Genomic DNA, 22,495 nt, shown 5'->3' on the forward strand with positions numbered 1-22,495 from the left:
ATAAATCAGGCGTGGGTCTACAGACCCATTTGTGGTTGAGCAAAAATATTTGTATGTTTTTCATACCTTTTCAGCTGCATGGGGGGTAAAACGAAATGTCCACTTTGATGACAAATAGAAAGCGTCTTGAGTCGGCACTCAGAATTCCAGGCAGACGAGCTTGGTGTGAGGACATAGGGCCACAGCCTCCAGCCTTGGCTGCCTAGAGGAATCCTGGTGATTTTGAAGACTGCCCCTGTGAACCAAGTCAATGTTGAAGCCCCAGAAGTTATTTCCGAGGGGAAGCTAGGTAGGATAGGATTATAGTCCAAGCAAGAAAGGGTAAAACTTACTGAGGAAATGAGTTCATCGGCGGTGGGACCACCAGAGAGAAAGTGAAGCCCGGGGTTGCCATGTTAGAAGTGACAGTTCTGACCTTGACTCTAGATGAGGCTGCCAGTGGCAGGAAGTAGGACTCAGACTTGAATAGTGCCTGTGGCATGGCATCGGAAGCTTGAGACAGAGTAGCATACCTCAGTGTCTTAGAGCAGTTCAGAATGACAAACCATAATACAAAACCACAGGAAAGTTCAGAACTATTCTAGAACATTGATATGGATGGGTGGGTGGATAGCTTGGTGGATGATAGGCAGGTGGATGGATGGATGGATGGATGGATGGATGGATAGATAGATATCCCAGAAAGCTGTCTTAGTTCCCATACAGCAAGAAGGCATTGAGACCATATGAGCAGCAAAGTTTAACACTCACAACAAGGGAGAGAAATGTATAAGAATTCTAAATTACTCAAGGTCATGTACATCACATATAATAAACCAGTGTGGTACATACCTGTTACCCCAGCACTTGTGAGGTGAAGGCCAGGGTCATCAGGGTTACATAAGGAGGCCATGTCCCTAAACTTAGTAAAGAAAGGGAGAAAGGCAGGTCAGGGAAGTATGCAAGTGAACTGAGGGAAACAGTGAACGATGGTGGGTCAAGCCTGGAGATGGTGGCGTGTACAAGTTATGATAGTGATGATGATGATGATGATGATGATGACGACGACAATCATGATCGCTTCCTGTGATGGTTGGGTGTGTCCCTGTGAGGGGTGCTGCAATGATATGCTCTAAATGTGACTGAGAGACTCTGACCATGCCACCCTCTGCCTGCAGGAATAGATAATCTCTATGAGAGAGCACTTCACATCCGGAAACTCCTCCTGACCTTGCCCAGGTCGGTCCTTATCGTGATGAGGTACCTGTTTGCCTTCCTCAATCAGTGAGTATACCCCCGTGTTCTACCCAAGTGCCCATCTGCATTCTGTCTGAGTGCTTGGATCCTATAAAATGTGCATTGGGTTCCATTCATCAGCTGAGTCAAAGGCAAAGTGATCGAATGTAGGCCTAGGAAACATTTTTTTTCCCCTCAAGAGATCAACATCTTTTTATGATGCATGAAAAGTCTACTCCAGATGGAGAAACTGTGGCTGGCCCTAAATGCAAAATACCCAAAATACTACTATAAATAACACTTTCTGGTGAAATATGTGTTTTCCCAGCTTCTTTCCAGAGCGCATGTCATAAATGTTTTTTGTCAAAATGATGTAAACCACCTTCTCCTGGCAAAAAATTCTGTCACTTTTTAATGTTATAGTCGGGGTTGGAGGAGGATTGGCGATGATTTAGACATCATTCCAAAAGCAGAATTTTCACTAATTCATTGTAATGAGACCCTGTCAAGAAGAAAATATGTGTAATACAGTCTCTACTATGATGCGAAAGGAATCTTAAAAAGTTACTACACTGTTTTAAAAGAAACTTGACTCTTGACCGGGGCAACGTGGCTACTGTTCTGCTGCGTGCTGACGAGTGGGTTCCACTCTGGCACAATCTCCCCTGTATCCTGTCTGAAAGTCCTCCTGCTTTGCAGCTAGAAGTTCATGATCCGAGTCAGCTGTCAAACAGGGAGAGGGATATGTCTTCTCAGTTTGGCATGAACTCTCCTTCACATGAGGATATTTTCTTTTTCACCTGTGTCTCACCGGAGTTTTGCACTCTCAGAAGCCATGGAAACTCACTTCAACCCTGCTGGCTAGTTCTAAACTCAGACCCACTCAGGTTGGCCCCAAGAGCCAAAGAGCGTACACTAGGGAATTGACTGCAGGGAAAACAGAACGAGGCTCTACAGCTCATCCTCAGGTACCTAAAGCATTCCCAAAGGACGGTAGGAAGCTGTGTGGACAGAAACGTTACCTAAAAAGGATATGGACTGTGTCTACGTACGGTAAATAGACACTGCCCACCACTACCCTTGACTAAGCCTTGTCACCCAGTTGTCAGAACCCAGGAGCACCAACTTTACCTTGAGATGCATGCTTCCCCCTCCCCGGACGGATGTAGACCCCCACATGCTGGCAGTGCTGTTCCTATCCAGTTTTGCCGACACTCCTGAGCAAAACCCACTGTGAGCCAACGACCCCCAATGACCTAGGAAAGCAGTGTTCAGACCAAACAAGTCCTCGAAGCCTGAATGTAAGCGCCATCAAATGGCACGCACTTCCTGAGTCTGGTAGCGGGGCTGCCCAAGATGCCTGCAGGAAAAGATGAGGCCCCGCCTCAGCCCAGGATGCTTGGCACAGGAATCCTGAGAAGGAGGGCCAGCTACTCTCCTGCTGCACAATCCAGAATTGGAAGGCGGCAGTTTTGAAATCATGTTAATGTTCTTCGAGCCAGGACTAAAATAAAGACCTGGAAGGATTAAACCTGACTCTCCCCAGTGAGCCCCGGTGTGAGTTTGGAAAACTGGATGATTTTCCTTCTGAACCTGACTTTTCCCCTGATCCCATCTGTCACTCAGTCGCCTGGTGGCGTTGTGGACTTTTTTTTTTTTGGATTGTATACTTGAGGAATGGCAGAAGGGAAGGACATATGGCAGCTGTGGAGATCATTCTTTGTGCTTTCCATTCTCTTGACTCTCTTATCTTCCCCAAAGGCTGACGTGCCACACAGGTGTTACCTTAGATGCTCTGGGTCTCTCACTGTCTCACAAAGGCAGTTAAATCTCCTTTCTCTCCTTCCACTTGTCATCTGTTCGCCTGCATTTCACATCTTCTGTGGCTGACATCCTATACGCTGAGAGATAATTGCAGATTCCCTGTATGTTGGAGGCCAGGCCTTGCAGAGCTGGCTCGCGTAGAGTCACCTATGAAACGGCTTCAGAACTATCTGCAATATTGAGTTTAAGACCGAGGAGCGGACAACCAGAGCTGCCCGCAGAGCTCCCCCACGTGAAGAGGGATAATGAGAGAATTAAGGATCTCCTTTGTCTTGTGCTCTCAGCGTCTTCTGTGGCGTGGGTTGTCACCTAGTGGTGGTGGTGAGCAGCTGACAGTTGTTCTCTGCCGCCTGGAAGGAAGGATGTTTCCCTTTCATTCCAGTTTTTCCCCAGAGATTTATAAGGAGGGAAATGGAAAATTCAGATGTGTCTAATGGTAGGGAAGTTTAAAGATAAACCCCTAAGACTTGGTTGGGGTTGTTCTCTATGGTCCAGATTCACAGATTTATTTATCTCTCATTACTGACGGTGTCGTAAACCCACGGCTTTAGGAAATGCCCTTCACTCACACAAAGACGATGGGTGTGTGTCGTCCTCTTACTCAGTTTGGCGTTCGATCAGCCAGCTCTGGGTGGGATGGAATATCATTTTTTTTTCCTCTAATGATAAAAAAAATAAATAAAAGTGTTTAATCCATGTTTTCAAAATCTGAGGTAAGGGTACTGGAGAAATGGCTCAGTGGTCAAGAGTGTGCACTTGAATTCACTTGCATAGGATATGGATTCTGATCTCAGTGACCACATCAGATGGCTCACAACCACCTGAAACTCTAGCCCCAAGGGCTAGACACCCCTTCTGCTCTCCACAGGGTCCCTGCACTCTCATGTACAGGCACGCAAGCACATGCACACATTTACAGTTTGTTATTTTTGTTGTTTTAGTAAAATAAATTTAAAATATGGCCAGTGGTAGCACATGCCTTTAATCCCAGCACTGTGGAGGCAGCCGGATCCCTGTGAGTTAGAGGCTAGCCTGGTCTACAGAGTGAGTTCTAGGACAGCCAGGGCTACACAGAGAAACTCAGTCTAAAAAAAAAAAAAAAAACAAGAATAAAAAGCCAAAATATGAAGTATCCTATTAAGCACCTTCATTTCTCCCTTGCTTCCTTTTACAGTCTTTCCCAGTACAGTGATGAGAACATGATGGACCCTTACAATTTGGCCATTTGCTTTGGCCCAACACTGATGCCCGTTCCAGAGATACAAGACCAAGTGTCTTGCCAGGCGCATGTGAACGAGATTGTAAAGACCATCATCATCCATCATGAATCTATTTTCCCAGATGCTAAAGAACTGGACGGCCCCGTGTATGAGAAATGTATGGCTGGAGGTGACTACTGGTGAGTCCAGGAGCAGAGCCCTCCCGCTCAGGCTCACATAGCCACTGGCAATTACAGCGGGGAATTGTCTGGGGCTGAGGGAAAAGGGCTTGCTGCCGGAGCAGGGGGCCACTGAGTTCACATCCCCAGCACCTAGTAAAGGCCAGTACAACAGCGTGTGTCTGTAACTCCAGTGCAGAGGCAGGAGGGCACTGGGAGCTCACTGGCCACCCAGCCTCTCCAGACACTGAGCTCCAGCTTCAGTCAAAGAGCCTCTGTTTCAGAAGTTAAGGGAGGGAACGATAGAGGAAAACATTGGTCTCAGGCTCTGGCTTTTACATGCATGCACATGAACAAGTACATCAACATATATACATGCATACACACGGGAAGGGAGAGAGAGAGAGAGAGAACTGCCCACAAGCTACTAATTTTAATTTTTACAAAGGAAAGAAAGAGAAGTACCAGCAGCATTTACGGTAGTAGAACCGTGCAATCTGTGGCCGTGAGGGTTTTAGTAAGGAAGCACCCCGTTAGCCTGCTCTTCTCTAGATAACTCTGGGCCTCTGTGAAGAATGAGGGTTTTCCTTTTAAGGGCTTGTTTTGCATGGTGGTGCACCAGCCAGCCAGTCCACATAGTGAGTTCCAGGACAGCCAGAGCTAGGAAGAGCAAGCTAGAGAGAAAGAGAGAAAGAGATTTTAATTTTACTACTATTCTAAATCAAGAAAAGATAACTAACCAAATTAGCAGACTTCCTTCCCATCCTCGGCTTTTATTTGGGTCTGGGTTTTGGTTTTTTAATGCTGGGGATCAAATACCTTGTGTGTGCCTGGCAAATCCTCTGCCACTGATCTGTGTGTCCCTAGCCTAATCTCATAGGTTTATCCCTGACAAGTACCTTTACATTTTCTTCTTATAGAAGCACTGTCAATCAAATATATGTTCCTATTATTTATTTTGATTTTCACTCTGACCGATAAGTATTATGGTAGTATGGGTCATTGTGAGCAAATTTATATTAATATGTTTTGAGAATAAAAAAAAAATGTTAACATGGCGCCACTTCCCAGGCAAAAAAAGCACATAGTGAGAGTGTAGTCACCTGGGTCACCCTAGGAGGCAGAACTCTTCACGTCTGTGCTTGTTATTTAGTATTTGATATGTGTGTTTCAGCCATTTTTCTATCAATCATAAGTAACAAAAGAAGTCTCAAATCCTTGAGGCCCTCTGTTGTGCCAGCTAGTCAGGACACTTATCAATCAGTGATTTATTGTGCATGAATACTCTTCAAAATAAGTTAAGAGAGGCCAGTGAGTGCACCCAAAGATTAGTAGTTAGTATTATTTAATAGTAACAGCCCAGCACCTTAGTGTGTTTTCCATTGCTGCGACTGAACAGCACAAACTGGGTAAATTTAGAAAGAAGAGAACTCCTCACAGTTACAGGGGCTGGAAGGTCTCGTATGAAGGCCTCCAGGGAGGACCTTCCTGCTCCATAACAAGGCACCAGGCATCCGATGAAGAGAAGAGAAACAGGCCACTCTCTGTCATCCCCTGGTCCCAGCAGCACACATCATCAACATGGGGTTTGGGGGTTCTAATTCCAACATGTGAATGCTGAGGAACCTAGGGAAACCATAACACCAGGGACAGCTCACACAGAGCGTGTGAGTCTTCCCAGCCTCCGTCTTCCGGAGGCAGCTGCTGAAGGAGCTTCTGTGCTGTTCTCAGGAGACCCCTGAGTCCCGTTCGCAGGACCAAATAGACGTGGAACAAGTACCGATGAGATTTTTAAAAAATAACTTCTTTCCCCCAATTAAGTCATATACAGTGTGGCGGTGCAGAAAACTGAATGTTGTTATTTCCAAACGTGCTGCTTTCAGAATTAGGAGCCAAGCATGCTGTATTGCAGCTCTGTGCTGTAGCGGCCATGTTACAGATGAAATTCAATTCTGCAGTATTGACTTGAGTATGTCTGTGACAGGTACCAACTAAAGTCTTCCGCTGGGAAAGTAAGAGAATAAACTCAATCATGCTGAGATACATAACTTCATTTCACAGTCATATTTACTTTGAATAACTTCATTTCACAGTCATATTTCTTTGGGGCCAGTGTCGGAGCTATGCTCATCACTCCCCCCAAACACAGGGCTGTGTGAGCAAGATCTCCTGCCGTCTTTGTTGTAGCAAAGACAACGTAGGCAGTGGTGGCACACTCCTTTAATCACAGCTCCTGGGAGGCAGAGCCAGGTAGATCTCTGGGTTCCAGGACAGCCAGGGCTACACAGAGAAAGCCAGCCTTAAAAAAACACACACACACACACACAACACACACACAACAAAAAAGACAAAGTATGTAGATAATTGGTGAGTGTATGGATTTGATCTCAGAGCATTGTGTTGCTGATCATGTTACAGCCAGCAGCATGAACTGAAGAATGTTGTTTACAATGTTTCCATGGGAACCTGTGTGTGTATATGTGTGTGTGTGTGTGTGTGTGTCTGTGTGTGTGTGTTAAATGTGTATGAGAAGGACACTAGGTCTTAGTATAAATCACTTCCACCTTATTCCTTGGATACAAGGTCTCTCGCTGACCTGGAGCTAGGCCGGCAGCCAGCAAGCCCTGTCTACCCTCCTACCACTGGGGTTGCAGGAGCACACAGCCATGGCCTGGCTTCTTGTTGGGTGGGTACTGGGGGTTCAAACTTGGGTCCTGACACTTGTGCACTAAGCCATCTCCCCAGTCCAGCATCACTCTTTTTAAACAGAGTTACCCTGGTCCCCCAATATGGTTCTACAAATGGCTTTTTAGAGTAATATCAGGTTGGAATTTGTGGCCAAGACCCTCTGTTAGCAAACATCTGAAGGCCTGTAGTAGCGGTGATAATGTTGTTAAAGTTGAGAAATGAGCATGATAAAAATCATGATTCCCATACAGAGATGAAATAAATGCAAGTCAAGAGATGATAGAAAAGATACTACAGTTACCTCACAGAGGTCAAAGAATTCTCAACCTATATGATAAAAATGGTGAATTGAACTTGCAAAGACTTCCATCTGTAGAGCAGTACTCAAGCTATTCTACGTGCAGTCAACTAATCCACATTCATTTGTAATGCTATTGGTTTCCTGTAAAAACCTGTCTTAATAGGATTGTAAATGATGAATGCATACATACTCGTGCGCATACACATGTACACACGTTTGTATATGCATACACATGCATCTACACATGTATGTGACACACACATGCAATGCACATATGTGTACACAAACAAAAAAAATTTACTTTTCCTGTTGGTAGCAGGTAGAAGGGTTTATTCTGCCTTGCAGTTCCAGACCACACCAGCAATCGGGAGGCAGAGGGAGACGGACCGATGCCTGTGCTCAGCTAGCTTCCTCCGTTCACTTGGTCCAGGCCCCCACTGTCAGGGTCCTGTCAGGAAGGACCCACTGTCAGGGTGGCTCTTCCCACTTGAACTAAGCTAATTGGGGGACCTCACAGGCATGCCGAGAGGCTCTCAGGTTATTCGAGAGCTCGCCAAAATCCATGCGGACCGTTACAGCAACCCTCATACACATACATGTCCCAGCGCATCTCCACAGAAGCAGATAATTAAAGGAGGCCCTGGCGCTCTGCGGTCGGACTACCCGGGAGCGTCTGCACTGGACGGCCCATGGGCTTCCTTGCTGTAGTAATGGCCGGATCGGAAAACAGCACCTGGTTTCATGCGCATCTCCATTTTCACCCAACAGCGACAGCCCGTACAGTGAGCACGGCACCCTGGAGGAAGTGGATCAGGACGCAGGCACAGAGCCCCACACCAGTGAAGACGGTAAGGCCCGGGCTTGCACCACTCTGCGCGTTGCTTTTGTTTTTGACCTAACAGCAGAGTTCCCGGCGTCTCCTATTTGATTTCGTGTGCTTCGGGTGGTGTTCCTCTTTTCTTGTGTTGTATATAGGAACTGGGTATATACGCTTTAGAAAGGCCTTCTCTGATGGAGGCTTAACTTGTGCTTGTTTTAAAGCAGGCAAGTTTATCAATCAATCTTTCTTTCATGTTTTTTCCCCCCACCCTTGATCAGCTTTAAGAAATCCTGCTGAACCTGAGAGGATGGAGCTTGTCCTCCTGTTTCCTGTCCTTGCCCTACCTCTTCCCCCCTAACAGACCCCCTCCTTACCCGCTTGAAGTTCACCATACACTTTGCTGTGACCATGGTCTGACACTGCATACCAGATGTCCAGAGCATGTCCCCTTTGCCTGGCTGAAACTGCATTCCTACTGACTGGTAGCTCCCTCCTTCCCCACCTCCCAGGCCTCAGCAACCTCCATACCCGTTGGCTCTATGAATTTGACTATTTGAAGCTCTTGATGTAAGCCGAGCCATGCAATATACTAGCTGACGTCAGGTCCGCCCGCGTTGTTCCACGGTGGAGCACTTCCTCCCTTTAAAAAGTCTGGACAGCATTCCTCACATGTATGTTTCACGCTTCCTTTACCCGTCCGTGTTCCTCCGGGAACTGTTTCCACATCTTCCCTTGTGACTGCTGCTGCAGAGACCATCCCTGGGAGTTCCTCTTGGTGATTTCCATTTCAATTCTTTTGGATAAGAGTATGAATTCTAGACCATATAATCTCTCTATTTTAATTTTTAAGACCCCTTTCCATTTCATAGTGCCTGTACCATTTGCATATCCAGCTTTGCATATGGTATGCAAAGGTCCTTTCTTCTCCAGATCCTTAGCATCTGTTGTCTCTGTCAGGCAGCTGTCCTCTCACCACAGAGAGGTATCTCACTGTGGTTTTGATTTTCATGTCCTTGGTGATAATGATGCCAGCCTTTTGCCATGTCTGCTGTGGTCCTCTAGTCTCTTTTAAATCCTTCGGCGTTTGTTTTTTCACATAGTTCCTATTCTTATGGAGGTTATGATATGAGGTAAGGGTCATTTGTTTTTCTTCTGTGTAGACACATAGCTGTCACACCTGATGCCTTAGTAAAAATTTTTAAAAGCTGGAGTTTTAGCAGATGGGTAATTTTGATGTTTCATGTCTAGTGTCAATTATCTGCTAAAAAAGAAAGAAAAGGAGTCTTCTTGTATTCTTTCTTATTGAAAATAATTATTCTCATACAACGTACTCTGGTCATGGTTTCCCCTCCCCCATTTCCTCCCTGTGCCTCTCCTCCCCCACTCGTTCAATTCCATGCCTTCTTTCTCTCTCTTCAGAAGACAAACAGGCAGATAAAGAATAAAGCAAAACAACAAAAAAGCCAAAGCATGAGAAACACACACACATAAAACCCATCAAAACACAAAATTGGAAACCATAACATACAAACTAAAGACCAGAAATGCAACATGAGATGGTAAAAAGCCTCCAGAAGAGCCGTTAAGTTTGTTTTGTGGTCATCTCCTGCTGGAGCCGGCCCTTGGTGCGGTTTATATACCCAATGAGACACAATTGGAGAAAAACTACAGTTTCCTTTGCAAGTGCTTGTCAATTGAAGATAGCTTCTTGCTTTGGAGGCTTGTGTCTCCATCCCCTTTCAGCACTGAGACCCTGTCTGGCTTGGACCTGTGCAGGCCTGTGCATGCTGCCACAGTCTCTGTGAGTCGTGTGTGTCAGTCCTGGTGTGTCCTCCATCCCTCTGGCTCTGACAGTCTCTCTGCCTCCTTTTCTGCTTAGTTTATTGAGCCCTGACAGGAGGGATTTGATGGAGACATCCCGTTTAGATCTGCGTGCTCCATGGTCTCTCACTCTGCGTGTTGTCTGTTCCCATCTCCTGCAGGAGGAAGCTTCTCTGACACTGCTCCATGGGTGCAGCAGCATGTCATTGGGAGTCGTTTTGCCAATACTTTCCTTAAGCAGAGCAGTATCTGGTTTCCTAAGTCCGTGGCCTGTCTGGTCTCAGCTTCTGGGCCACCAGAGCTTTTGTCAGACATGAGTTCCATTTCACCGAGTGGGTCGTAAACCTTGTGCTCTTTTTAAAATTAAAGTTATATTTTCTGGGCTTATATTTTCTGGGCTTAAAGGATATTCTTTAAAGTAATAGCTCATATTTCTACATGATGTTTCTGAAAATGTTTGAGGCCTCTACCTCTGACACCATCGTTTTTGGTTTTTGTCCTGGTCCCTATGTTTCTCTCTCTGGTTCAATCCTTCCCCCTCACCCCACTGGCCTTCTTCAATGTAGGCAAAGCCCAAACATCTCTCTCCCCACATACCAGTTCCAACTTCATGCCACCTGTCAAATGTCTACCCCTTGACTCTAAGAGAGAATGTTTGTTTAATACTCGACACTAAATCTCACTCTGATTCGATCATGGCCACCCCCTTGGCTGGAGATAAAATCATTGCTCTCAAAGGACAGGTTCTCAATGCAGCCAACCTTCAAAGTTCTGTAGCTGAATCAAAAAGTAGGTCACCATTTTGACTGTCAGATATTGCATTCTCATTTCTATCATGGTATCACTACAGAGACCGACTTTTTTTTTCAAGAGGGGCTGTCCCAGAATAAAACTCACCTCCGAAAGGAGGGTGGATGACAAACCTAGAAGGAAGCATATTGGGGATGATAAAGTCCCCAAGAGAAGCTACAACATTATTACCGCATATTAAATTATAAGAGTGAGCGTAGGACCTGTTAGCACCAGGCCACTCTGGCAGCCGCTCTGCTGAGGCCGCTTCCCCTTTGCAGTTATTAGAGCCATGCAGAAGCACTCAGTAATCACGTTATACCCTTGCCATTATTGGTATGATGTCAGCAGTAGCAACATCTAAGAAGTTCTGCAGGACCCTAAAGGACCAAAAGACTGTCTATGTGAAAAAGCCATGGCGCCCCCATGCCCTGAGATTGATTTGCCATGCAATGCCCAGACTAAGCTGTCTGGAAATAGCTTTATTGATTGACACTGGACTGTGAAATGGCTCCCAGGAGAGCACAAAGAGTCAGAATAATGAAGTTGCTGAAAATTACTTGTTGATATACTAGGATTACCACTAAAATGGTCATCCTTGCATAACGGGCCCCACTATTCAGTAGATTTAGTCAGTCTGATAATCCTAGTGCCTGTGTGACAGTCACAGAGGTCATGATTCTGAAACTGTGTGTATATGTAACACATATGTTGTTCTAGCATTAATGTCATCATGTTGCATGCCCTAAAGAGCAGTGATGAATTTCTTTCCCTTTGTCCTCCACACATTGTGCATAGATTATATGTCATGTCCTCTGATGACACACTTATATTGTTAATTTAAAAATGAAGAGCTAAGGGTATGTTGGCTCAGGGTTCACAAGTCCAATGTCATGAAGTTACTTTAATAAATTAGCCTGTCTTCACTCTGTGAGCGTGTTTGTTTTTATCCACCAAGGAAAACTGAAGTACAGATTTTGGTCTCAGATCAAGATTTTGGCATCATCTCAGATCAAGAAGGATTGATTCATTCTCTGGAAATTTAGAACAAAGGGTCATTATATTTAAATGGAAAGTTCTCTCCTCTCTTCTATAAATATTTACTGGTATGCTCACTTGCATTGTAATAATAAACTGTGATTTGAGCAGTATGCTGTTTGCTTTTCTCGTCACCCTGACAGAATTGGAGAGATTTGTCCTGATGTGTAGTTCAGGGGATATGGTCTGTCATGGGTGGGGAAGACATGGAGGCAGACATTGTGACAGCATGAGTGACAGGGGCTGGTTATCTGGCATTCAAGAGGCAGAGATTGGGCTGGAACCTGGCCTTCGTATAACTCCTTAGCCCTGGCCCCCACAGGTGCATGTCTGCCAGGAAGGCCCCATATTCAAAAGGTTCTGTAGTGTCCCCAAACAGTGCCAGCCAGCTATGGCTCAGCCATTAGAATCATGAGCCATTCAAGGGCATTTCACAGTCCACCAAAGGATTACATACGATCTAAAAGACTTGCACGGTCGTTCTCAAAACTCGTACACCTTTTTCCACATAGGTTCTGGGGCTACAGCTGGACATGGTGACATAACATTTCCCCAGACACTGCCTACAGCAGAGAGTTGCTGCAGTTTCCATTCTTGAACTGTGTGCCAAAATTCGCACAAGCCCTTCACACACAGGTTTTCAGTGCATGCTGCTTCTGCTTTACACGCCCCAGAGAAGTTTCAGTTTGTCAAGTGGAAGAGAAGCCTAGCTTTCTTCTTCCAAAACCTTCTCTCTCCCACTGTCCCTAAGTGTCACGGATGCCGCAGTGAACACCAGGAAACGTGAACTCTCAAGTGAGTGGGTTTCAGATAGGAAGCGATCTCCTGCAGGGCTGAGAGACAGGGTGTACTCCACCATACTGCCTACAGAGTCTAGAGTATTTTGAAACTAACACACACCCAGGTTGTAGCAAATGAGGTATCATTCGTTGTACAGTTATTTCCATAAACATACGCTCCTCACACTGTTCGTTTCTGCTTATTTTTCGTTAGCTGTCCACTCAGCCCTGTTGGACAGCAGGAACGAGAATGAGGGGCTGGCCGTCAAGGAGGAGAAAGACCTTGAATGGAGGACATTCTTGCATTAGGTCTAATCATGAAGCTCCCTGCGATGCTGTGTGAACAGAGCTGTGGTCTGCAATCTTTTGAGTCTCTCCCATCAATTATTTCTTGATCCCTAGAAAATAGTTTCTGAGTCTGGTCTTTTACTTTGAGTGGAGGGCAGTCTAACATAAATGTTTCATAATTAAATCTAAAAATTTTATGAAGTGAAATTTTCCCTGAGTTTTGATGTTAACATTGAGATTTCACACCAAAAAATCAAAAAAAGCCCATGAGGAGCATAAATGTATTCCAGCAGCATTTCTTACGAAGGTTTTATGTATTTTGTAAAGCTAATAACACGTGTTTTCTGGAATTGTGTTGTTTTCTATTATAAATGGCACTAACATGTTACAACCACAGCCCATCAACGTCAGAAAAAGATTAGAACAACGTGGCGGATATTACAACCGAGGAGATGTTTTTATATCATATTGCAAAGGCAACATCTTTTTATTACGCTGTCATTGTATCTCCAATAAGAGGTTGAGGAAATGAAGATCTAATGCTCAGTTTTTCTTTGCCTAAGAAACTGATGACAGCTGGAGGCACCCCCTCCCCCGATCAGAACTGCCCCTTAGGGCCTCCTGTGATGGTTTGCCTGTTTCCCCATTCAGCCTGTTTCTAAGGCCCCACGCTGACCTTTCAAAGAATGCCCCACGGCTTCCCAGCATCCTCACCCCTCTGCGTTTTCTGTTGTTTTTCTGTAGAGTGTGAGCCAATCGAAGCAATAGCCAAGTTTGACTATGTGGGGCGCTCAGCTAGAGAGCTGTCCTTCAAGAAGGGCGCGTCCCTGCTGCTGTACCACCGCGCCTCGGAGGACTGGTGGGAAGGCAGACACAACGGGGTCGACGGGCTCGTGCCTCATCAGTACATCGTGGTGCAAGACGTGTGAGTGGCTGGACCCCTCAGTGGCCGCAGAGAGAGACTTCAGCCGCAGGAGGGGCGGGCGGAGTGGTCCGGAGGGAGGGCTAGGAAGCCAGCCCAGGGTCTTCCATAAGCATGGGTGCAGTTTCTGATCCGCCCATTAGGCCCCGATTGGAGTCTTAAATTGACTTGGGGGGTGAGGGGACCAAACTGCACGGGCAGAGTTTTTCACTTTCCTAGTGGGTTTAATGGTAAAAAAGTAAATCACTGTATTTACTTTATTTGGAAAAATTTTCTTGTCCTTGAAAATCTGCTTAATCGGCAGTGCATTAGGAAAGGTGCCTAAAGAAATCGAGACTGAACTCAACAGTTGGTAGATTAGCATGTGCAAAAAGCCAGGGCATCCACATCCAGCGGGCAGCACGTAGGCGCGGGCTGGGGGTGCCTGCCATCATCCCACATTCTGGAAGGAGAAGCTTGAGGCTCAAGAGTTCGAGGCTGTCCTTGGCTACACAGTGAATTCATGGCCTGCCTGGGATAAATGTGACCCAGTCTCATTTTTAAAAAAAAGTAAAAAAAAAGTATAATCCAGATTATACTGCATGCTGGCTGCTGACAGTCCAGAACCAAACGGGCTCAAGGAGAGACATCTTCTGACAGTGCCTCAGAACAGTAACCTCTGCAGAAAGTTAGCACGGCCAGGGTGACTCCCAAAATAGCCGATTTTTCTTTTGATGTCTGGCTCTTTCAATCCCCAGTTCCCAAGAGGGAGGAGACAGGCTTAAATTGAAGGGAGTCAGCTCAGGGCTTTTGTTCACGCAGCCTCAGTTTCACCACTGAGAAAGCTCTCAATTTCTCAGAAGTATTTAAGGATGTGAGAAGATGTTGGAGTAAGTAAAAGAAACAGCTTTACAAAACAATGGATGCGGCAGAGCGTGCTGTTGCACAATTCATTACCAACTGGAAGAAACTTTCCAAGCGAATGAGAGACACAAAGTGAAAAGCAGTACTTAATGATGTACATAGCTTTAGAATAACAAAGTGTGTATACGACCATCAAAGATGTGTATATATGTAGGCGTGAAGGTGTGTATATCTAAGCTACTAAACCGAGGACCATTTATCAGTGATGTAAATACTGCATACACGCACACACGCACACACACACACACTCACATTCTAGACACAGAAGCAAAATAGTGACCTAACCACAATTGCCTCTTGGTTTAGTGAAGTTTTTGTTAGTTTCAAAACAGGGTTTCACTATGAGCTCTGGCTGTCCTGAAACTACATAGGCCAGGCTGGCCTCAAACTCACAGACATCCACCTGCCCCTGTCTCCCAAGTACTGGAATTAAAGGCAGGCACCAGCATACTTGGCTGGTGTAGTATGTTATAGATGATTATTATTTTACTCTTTTATTTTTATTAATTACAGTTTATTCACTTTGTATCCCCCCTGTGCCTCTCTCCCTCTTCCCCTCCCAATCCCACCCTCCCTCTTCCCCACCCAAGTCCCTCTCCCAGTCCACTAAAAAGGGAGTTCCTCCCCCCCCCCTGACCCTAGTCTATCAGTTCTCATCAGGACTGGCTGCATTTTCTTCTGTGTCCTGGTAAGGCTGCTCCCCCCTCAGGGGGAGGTAATCAGTTCAGTATCCAAGTGGTCTCCATAGTAATGGGGACAGGGACTGTCTCTGACATGAACTGATTGGACTGCTATTTTACTCCTTTGTATGCCTGAAATTCCCAACTTTCTTGTAGCAAAATTATATTATGTTTAGAATGACTGTCGACTTTAGGGTGCTGAGGAGGTAAGGATTAAGAGCAAATGCATTCATGCAGAGGACTTGAGTTTGGTTCCTAGAACAGTTTAGTAGCTCACAAACACCTGTACCTCCAGCTGTAGGGGACAGGATGCCCTCGTGTGGTCTCCAAAGCATCTGCACTCGTATGCACAGACACACACATACACACATAATTAATAAACCTTCATAACAAGGACAGCTATATTAATAAAAGACTCACATAAATGCCATCCCTTATTTTTGTTCCTATGTGTCCAGCCAGAGACTCTCACTCTTGCTTCCCATCATTTCAGGGACGATACATTTTCAGACACCCTGAGCCAAAAAGCTGACAGTGAAGCCAGCAGTGGGCCAGTCACCGAAGACAAGTCCTCATCCAAGGACATGAACTCCCCAACTGACCGCCATTCTGATAGCTATTTAGCCAGGTGAGTGGTCTGTGATCATCAGCTCCTGACCGCCCTTCTCTGGGGACTATGAGTAGCCATCGCACACTCAGTCTTAAAGTGTTATCTAGTGTCAAAAGCTCCTCCATTTTCTTTTCTTTTTTTCCTTCTGTAACTTTCTAGACAAAGGAAAAGAGGAGAACCGCCCCCTCCAGGAAGACGTCCTGGCAGGACCAGCGATGGTCATTGTCCTCTTCACCCACCACATGCTCTGTCTAACTCCTCAATTGACCTGGGATCCCCAAACCTAGCCAGTCACCCCAGGGGCCTGCTGCAGAATCGTGGCCTCAATAATGACAGCCCTGAGAGGCGACGCCGGCCCGGCCATGGCAGCCTGACCAACATCAGCCGGCATGACTCCCTCAAGAAGATTGACAGCCCTCCCATCAGGAGGTCGACATCATCAGGGCAGTACTCCGGCTTCAACGACCACAAGCCACTGGACCCAGAAACGATTGCTCAGGTATAATGCTTCTAACTGAATGTTGTATTTTAAGTGCTTGGGTGTGGTAAAGGTAACAGGAAAGATTTAAAATATGCAAACTGTATTTTCATACAGAAATTACTAGAGAAAAAAAAAAGAGACACGTTCACTATCTAATCTAAAGCTTGGCCATGAATCTCTCTTGATGGTCCATTTGTTACTGGAAGGGGCCCAGCTTATTAGATTCCCACTGATTTAAACAGATGTGGCAGAAATGTAGGAGCCAGGACACTCACACTCATCATTGGTGAATAGCCAGGAAAATATTGAAAAAGAACAGGGAAGGGCCTGCTAGCAGAGTACAGTACACCCTAAAGCTCCCAAAATGGACCACTGGTGACAACAGGATGGAAAGCGCAAGAAGGAGATAAGTCAGTAGAAACAAAAGGTGACATTTTCAAGGCAGCAACTGACAGAGCAGTCAATAAGTCATGTAATCAATGGTCGTTAGCTGTTTAAAGAACTGTAATGCTGGCTCCTATGGACCAGCAGAGTGCTGTGTCTTCCCTTCCTGACACAGACTACATAGAGGCACCCTGAAGTTTATCTCTAATGATCAGAACTGACAAGACAGAAGTAAGACAGTATGAGGGAGTTTTCCCCTTCTCCCATTTGGCCGTCTGGTTCAGAAGATGTCTTGATAGCCAGCAACAGACAAAATGGGTAGATTGGTGCTGGGCGTGAGGAATCTCAGCCATCTCCCAGCTGTTCCTGAAAACTCCCTGTGGTTCAAAAGGAGAAGGGATGAGTAACAAGAAAATGGGAAGAAAGAAAGAAAGAAAGAAAGAAAGAAAGAAAGAAAGAAAGAAAGAAAGAAAGAAAGAAAGAAAGAAAAGAACAAAAACCCCCAAACACCCAAAGAATCCTTAGTATGACCCATTCCCAAACTATTTGACTGACCTAATGATAAGGAATTTTGGGTGATAAATCAGGTTATTTGAATAGTTTAATGTGTTTGAAAGTAATTAAATGAATTTTAATTGTAGAGCAATTTCTCAACAAAAAGGCTTTTGACCTTTGAGTTTTTCTTTTTAGAGGGTTATGCAAGGGCTAATGAGACCTATTTAGAACCGGCTCCACTTGATTGTCGCTGAGTGTTATGGTCTGAGAAACCCCTAACATCATTGCTGTAATAAGCAGGTGAAATGGGATTTGCTTGAGAGACAGACCTGGGAGCTGCAGGGCAAAAGACATAATAAACTGCCAGAACCAGGAAATCTTTTTATCGTAAATCATAAAAGCAAAAGTCAACAGATAAACCAGCTAGCTTCTTTACATCCTGTCTGCAGCAAATCATTGTTTTTGTTTGGTTTTTATTCATGTTTAACAGTAAAGGAAATCCACGTGAGAGTAATTGTTTGGAAAGTAGTACATCACCCCCACAAGATGGCTTCCAGCTCTGTCCTTTTCCTAGCCTTCCACCTCCGGCCTTCAAAGAATCACACAAGGACAAATGAGCATGTCGTAGCTATAGTCACACAGAAATGTGCAAGTGCTTTTATTAAGTAAATCAGTGCGATCCTTGAAGTAGACCGAGGTGGAAGAGTGGGTCATGGGTTCTGGTTCTTTCTTTAGTGGATACTGTAACGTAATATCATGGCTTTGCTTTTTCACTGAGCAAATGCTTGTTGAGCATGGACTAGCCGTGACCTGTGATGGGCGCTGCTGATGAGCTAGCTAAAGACAGCTGCTTTCTAAGTTGCTGGCAATACAGTGGGGAGAAGGATCAGGACAGCAGTCACTGCGTGGGGAGTCAGAATTATGGTCCAGGAGCACGGAAGAAGTCCTGGGGATGAAGAGAGGAATCATTTCAGACAAAGCAGGTCCTTCACTTCATCTCAGCCCTGCCTGTTTTGAGCTTCTGGCTTTAAAAAGAAAAAAAATCATAGGTTTTGCTGTTTGAACCATTTTTGAGAAAGGGTTCAGTAAAGAATGTTTCCATCCTCATGAAAGAGCTCTCCACAGTGATACTTCGCGGGTTGAGTGTCAATGCCCAAGTCCTCCTTCCTGCAGCTCTGGCAGCCACCACCCCACCTTCTGTTTCTGTGACTTTCACCACCTCACACCTCTGAGGTATAGAATCATAGTGCAATATGGATAGTTCTGTGATATATTATTCCACATGGCAAAGGTCCTCAAACTGCACACACACACTGTCGCATTTGCCAAGATTCCTTTCAATTCTGAATGGTACTACATATATGTTATATATATAATTATATATGGAGAGAGTATGCATTGTCTTTACCAACTACTCAAGGATGCACACTTTTCCATTTGAAATAAAATTTTATAATTCTTTATATCTGAACTGGATTAATGATATATATTTAATTTAAATAACATTAGGTGACAAATATAAGGAAATCAGTATTTTTAAAAAATTAAATGCATTTCAATGTTAATTCTCTTTTGTTGATATAACAAATTTACATATTTATAGGATTCAAAATAATAATTTGGTATATGTATGCAATGTGTAGTTAGTTATCAAATCATCATTACAGCCTCCTTAGATACTTTCCCTCTTCATGTTTGTAATTCTGAACTGTAATTGCTCTGCTGGGCTGTAAAACACTGGAACTTGTTTCTGTGAATGTTAGTTAATGACTGTGCAAAAGATGAAATGAAATATTTTTATACCCACCTGTAGAATCTCCATGAGTTCTGTGATTTAAAGTGCATTGGCATGGCAGTATTAATTTAATTAACTCACATACTCAGTGAAAGATGCTCCTACCAGTGCTGTAATTTTTCTCAAAGAATGGACAGCTCTCACTCACAGTGTTCCAGTCAAAGAGTGATTCACAAAATGATAGCCCTGGAGGACTTAACACCATGCAAAAAGTATTTCATGTCTTTACGTTGTCAACCAAAATGACAACCAAAGACATTCTTCAGAGAAGGATGGTGCTTATTTGGGAATGAAAGAGCATTGCTTGAGAAGACAGAAGTGAGACACTGCAACATCTTAAAGGTGAAATGAAGAGGAGGATTGCATTACTATGAAAGAACAGTCCTCGGCTACAGGGTCTGATAAATGACAAGGCTGGCATTCATCCAAGGCTGAACAGACAGATGTCCTCACAGAAGCATTTTCTGTGTAAGGGTGTAGTAGTCTTTGTCAAGGTTATAGATCTGGCAGGGTTTTTTGTACACAGTTTTGCTTTTGTGTGTGTGTGAATCAGGCACACATGCATAAGATCCCTTCCTTTCCAACCTTCCATTTACTTATTTAAGCATGACAAATGTGTTTCCATTTTGATCCTCAATTTTTTCATAATATGAGAAAGAAGACAAAATAATTACTTGGTGTGCCTGCCCCCCCCCAAAAAAAAAAACCAAAAATACAAAAAAAAACAGGGGTAGAGTAGCCATGATAAGGTATGAACACTGTAATCTGTCCAGCTGGAAGGACTAAGGGAAAGGACGTTGTCCTCAGGGCAGTGGCATGAGCCCTGTGGATTTTTAGGTCTAAAGCCGAGATGGCACCGTAGAGAGGAAAGTGAGGCACACTGCCTCTCCTCCTCTGCCTCAGTGTTTCTGTTGCTGAGATGAGACACCCTCAGCACAAGCAGCTTGGCAGGGAAGGGGTTTATTTCATGTGACAGCTTGTGGCCCAGCATTCCGGGGAGCCAGGGCAGGGTCAAGGAGACATGCTGCTTTACCAGCTTGCTCCTCGTGGCCTGCTCAGCCTGCCCTCTTACACTGTCCAGGACCACCTGCCAGGGGTCCACCACCCGCAGCGGACAGGGCCCTCCCCCGTCAATTACTGACAGCTAAGAAAATGTAACGCAGGCTTGCCCACAGGCTAATCCAGTGGAGGCAGTTTCTCAGCCGAGGCTCCTTCTTCCAGAACTGCTCAAGCCTGTTGCAAGTTGACATAAAAACTAGCCAGCACTTAGCCTGCCTCCTCCTTGTAATGGATTCAGAGCTGAGACGGACTTCTCATGGGAAGCTAAGTTGATTTGAGGAGTCCCTGTTGCCACTGCAGATGACTGCATGGGAGAGCCCAGTAGTCCTACAGGCCGCAGCACAGCCAGGAGAGGTCGCAGAGGTGAGCTGCTGCAGAACAGTCACTATAGCCACAGTGACCCAGGCTGCTGTGACATAGCTCCCCCCTTCTTAGAACCGGACCCTCATTGGAGTGTTTTCCCAGGGACCACACAGTCAGTGCCTCCTTTCCTGTGACTCTGCTGCCATCTACCATACTCGCCTGACTTGCTATGGCATCGTAACCATGGCTGCTCAGAGCCTAGCCCAGCAGCCAAGATCTCAGCTTTCAAATTCATGTTGAGCTTCCACACCCAGGTAGCAAGGGAGGCTGTTCAGAAGGCCAGCTGGCAGACAGGGGCAGCATAGCAAATGTGCGCGTACTGGTCCCAGTAGGCGTTCAGGCAGCAGCCTGATGTCCCCGTTAGTCTACTCCACCACAGCCTGTAGGACTCACAGATCTGCTACACTGGGCCACAACCATCAGGCACAGTCCAAGAGCCACACCCAACAGCCAGGTGGCAGCCCTGCTACCAAAAGGCCAGGCGGACAGCTACAGCCCAGGGGTGCCTGCATACACCCATGCCATTCCAACAGCAAATCTGGTAGTGGCTCCACCCCCAGCAAAGCTGTCGTACCACTGCAGCCACAAACACCTGCATCCTAGCGCAATGATGCCATCGTAGACATCACCGACAAGGTTGATAGATGAAGTACCCAACACTCGCATTAGTGAGTTCATCTAGAATCAGGGGTAACAACACATTTATTTGAAAATATGAGTATTTCACTGGACGGAAAACTATCAACAAAGGAACCAATTAAATGTGAAGAGGATGGGATCACAGTAACACTTGCTAGCAGACCCCAAAGAAAAGGAAAGGTACGGGCTTGAAAACAAGCTCAGGATAATGACCACAACAGAACTGAGAACAAGGGAATACAAACAACTTGGAGAAATCACAAAGGCCTTTCCTAACCTAAATGATAAAAATCAACAAAGAGATAGAGATCATGAAACAAAACAGAAACAAAAATCTTACACCTGAAGAATTCAGTAAGTGGAATTAACAAAAGAAAAGTAAGATAGAAAAAGAACACAATTGAGAGCCACAGAATGACTTCCAGGAACTCAAGATAGGGCTTCTTCTGAATGAGCCTGGACAAAGCAAACAAAACAGTAAAAATCAGGGAAATCTCATGAGACTTCTTGGATACAATTAAGTGGATAAATACTCAATCGTGGGAATTCCAAAAGGAAGACTCATGGGAAAAGGTGCAGAAATCACACTAAGAAGAGAAGACAACTTCCCCAATTTTGAGAGAAGTGCAGAAGCCCAAGGCTGTGAAGTTCAAAGTTCCCCGATTAGACTCACCGGCAAAACGGTCTTCTCCATCAGGGATCAAAATGAGTAAATAAAACACAAAGAGAATTGTAGAGTAGCAAGAGAATAAAGTAAAATCCCTTATGAGGAATCCAGAACAAACGCAGGTTTCTCCGCAGAACCGTGGCGACCACTATATCTTAAACACCGAGAGAAAAAACAGAAACAAAGACTTCCAGACAAGCCACGCCTCAGAATGAACAGGAAGCCCATCCCCACTAGCCCTGCCATGGAAGGGTCCCTGGTGGGGGAGGCTTTGGGAGTTGTGCCTAGAAGTGAAAAGGAAACAACTCCCCAGTTCTGAGAACATGGGAAAATATGGCGTTCATAGCGTGAAGAGTCCAGGCTGGTTTGGAGGCAGGACAGGTGAGAGGCTCAGGTTCTAGTGTCCCATAATTGGTAATGTTTGATATTAAATGTTCAAATATTATTAATTAGAAAATTTGAATATTCCCAACACAAAGAAGTAATAAGCACGTGAGGCAGTGGAGATACAGCGTGACCTAATGGCCATTACAGGTACACACATGTGTGCATGTGA

The 22,495-nt window shown here is 45.1% G+C and overlaps 1 protein-coding gene across 3 annotated transcripts in view; it reads left to right on the forward strand.

The window, feature by feature from the left end:
* Srgap1 (SLIT-ROBO Rho GTPase activating protein 1) overlaps positions 1-22,495 on the forward strand; it is a 258,275-nt gene that overhangs the window by 230,483 nt on the left and 5,297 nt on the right. For all 3 annotated transcript variants that reach the window (XM_021655170.2, XM_021655176.2, XM_060371008.1), the window contains exons 16-21: positions 1,158-1,263; positions 4,214-4,438; positions 8,175-8,254; positions 13,686-13,866; positions 15,940-16,074; positions 16,216-16,555. In XM_021655170.2, the coding sequence (XP_021510845.2) occupies positions 1,158-1,263; positions 4,214-4,438; positions 8,175-8,254; positions 13,686-13,866; positions 15,940-16,074; positions 16,216-16,555 (1,067 nt within the window). The remainder of the gene's footprint in view (positions 1-1,157; positions 1,264-4,213; positions 4,439-8,174; positions 8,255-13,685; positions 13,867-15,939; positions 16,075-16,215; positions 16,556-22,495) is intronic.

This window comes from Meriones unguiculatus, chromosome 17 (assembly GCF_030254825.1).
Source record: "Meriones unguiculatus strain TT.TT164.6M chromosome 17, Bangor_MerUng_6.1, whole genome shotgun sequence".
Lineage (NCBI taxonomy): Eukaryota > Metazoa > Chordata > Mammalia > Rodentia > Muridae > Meriones > Meriones unguiculatus.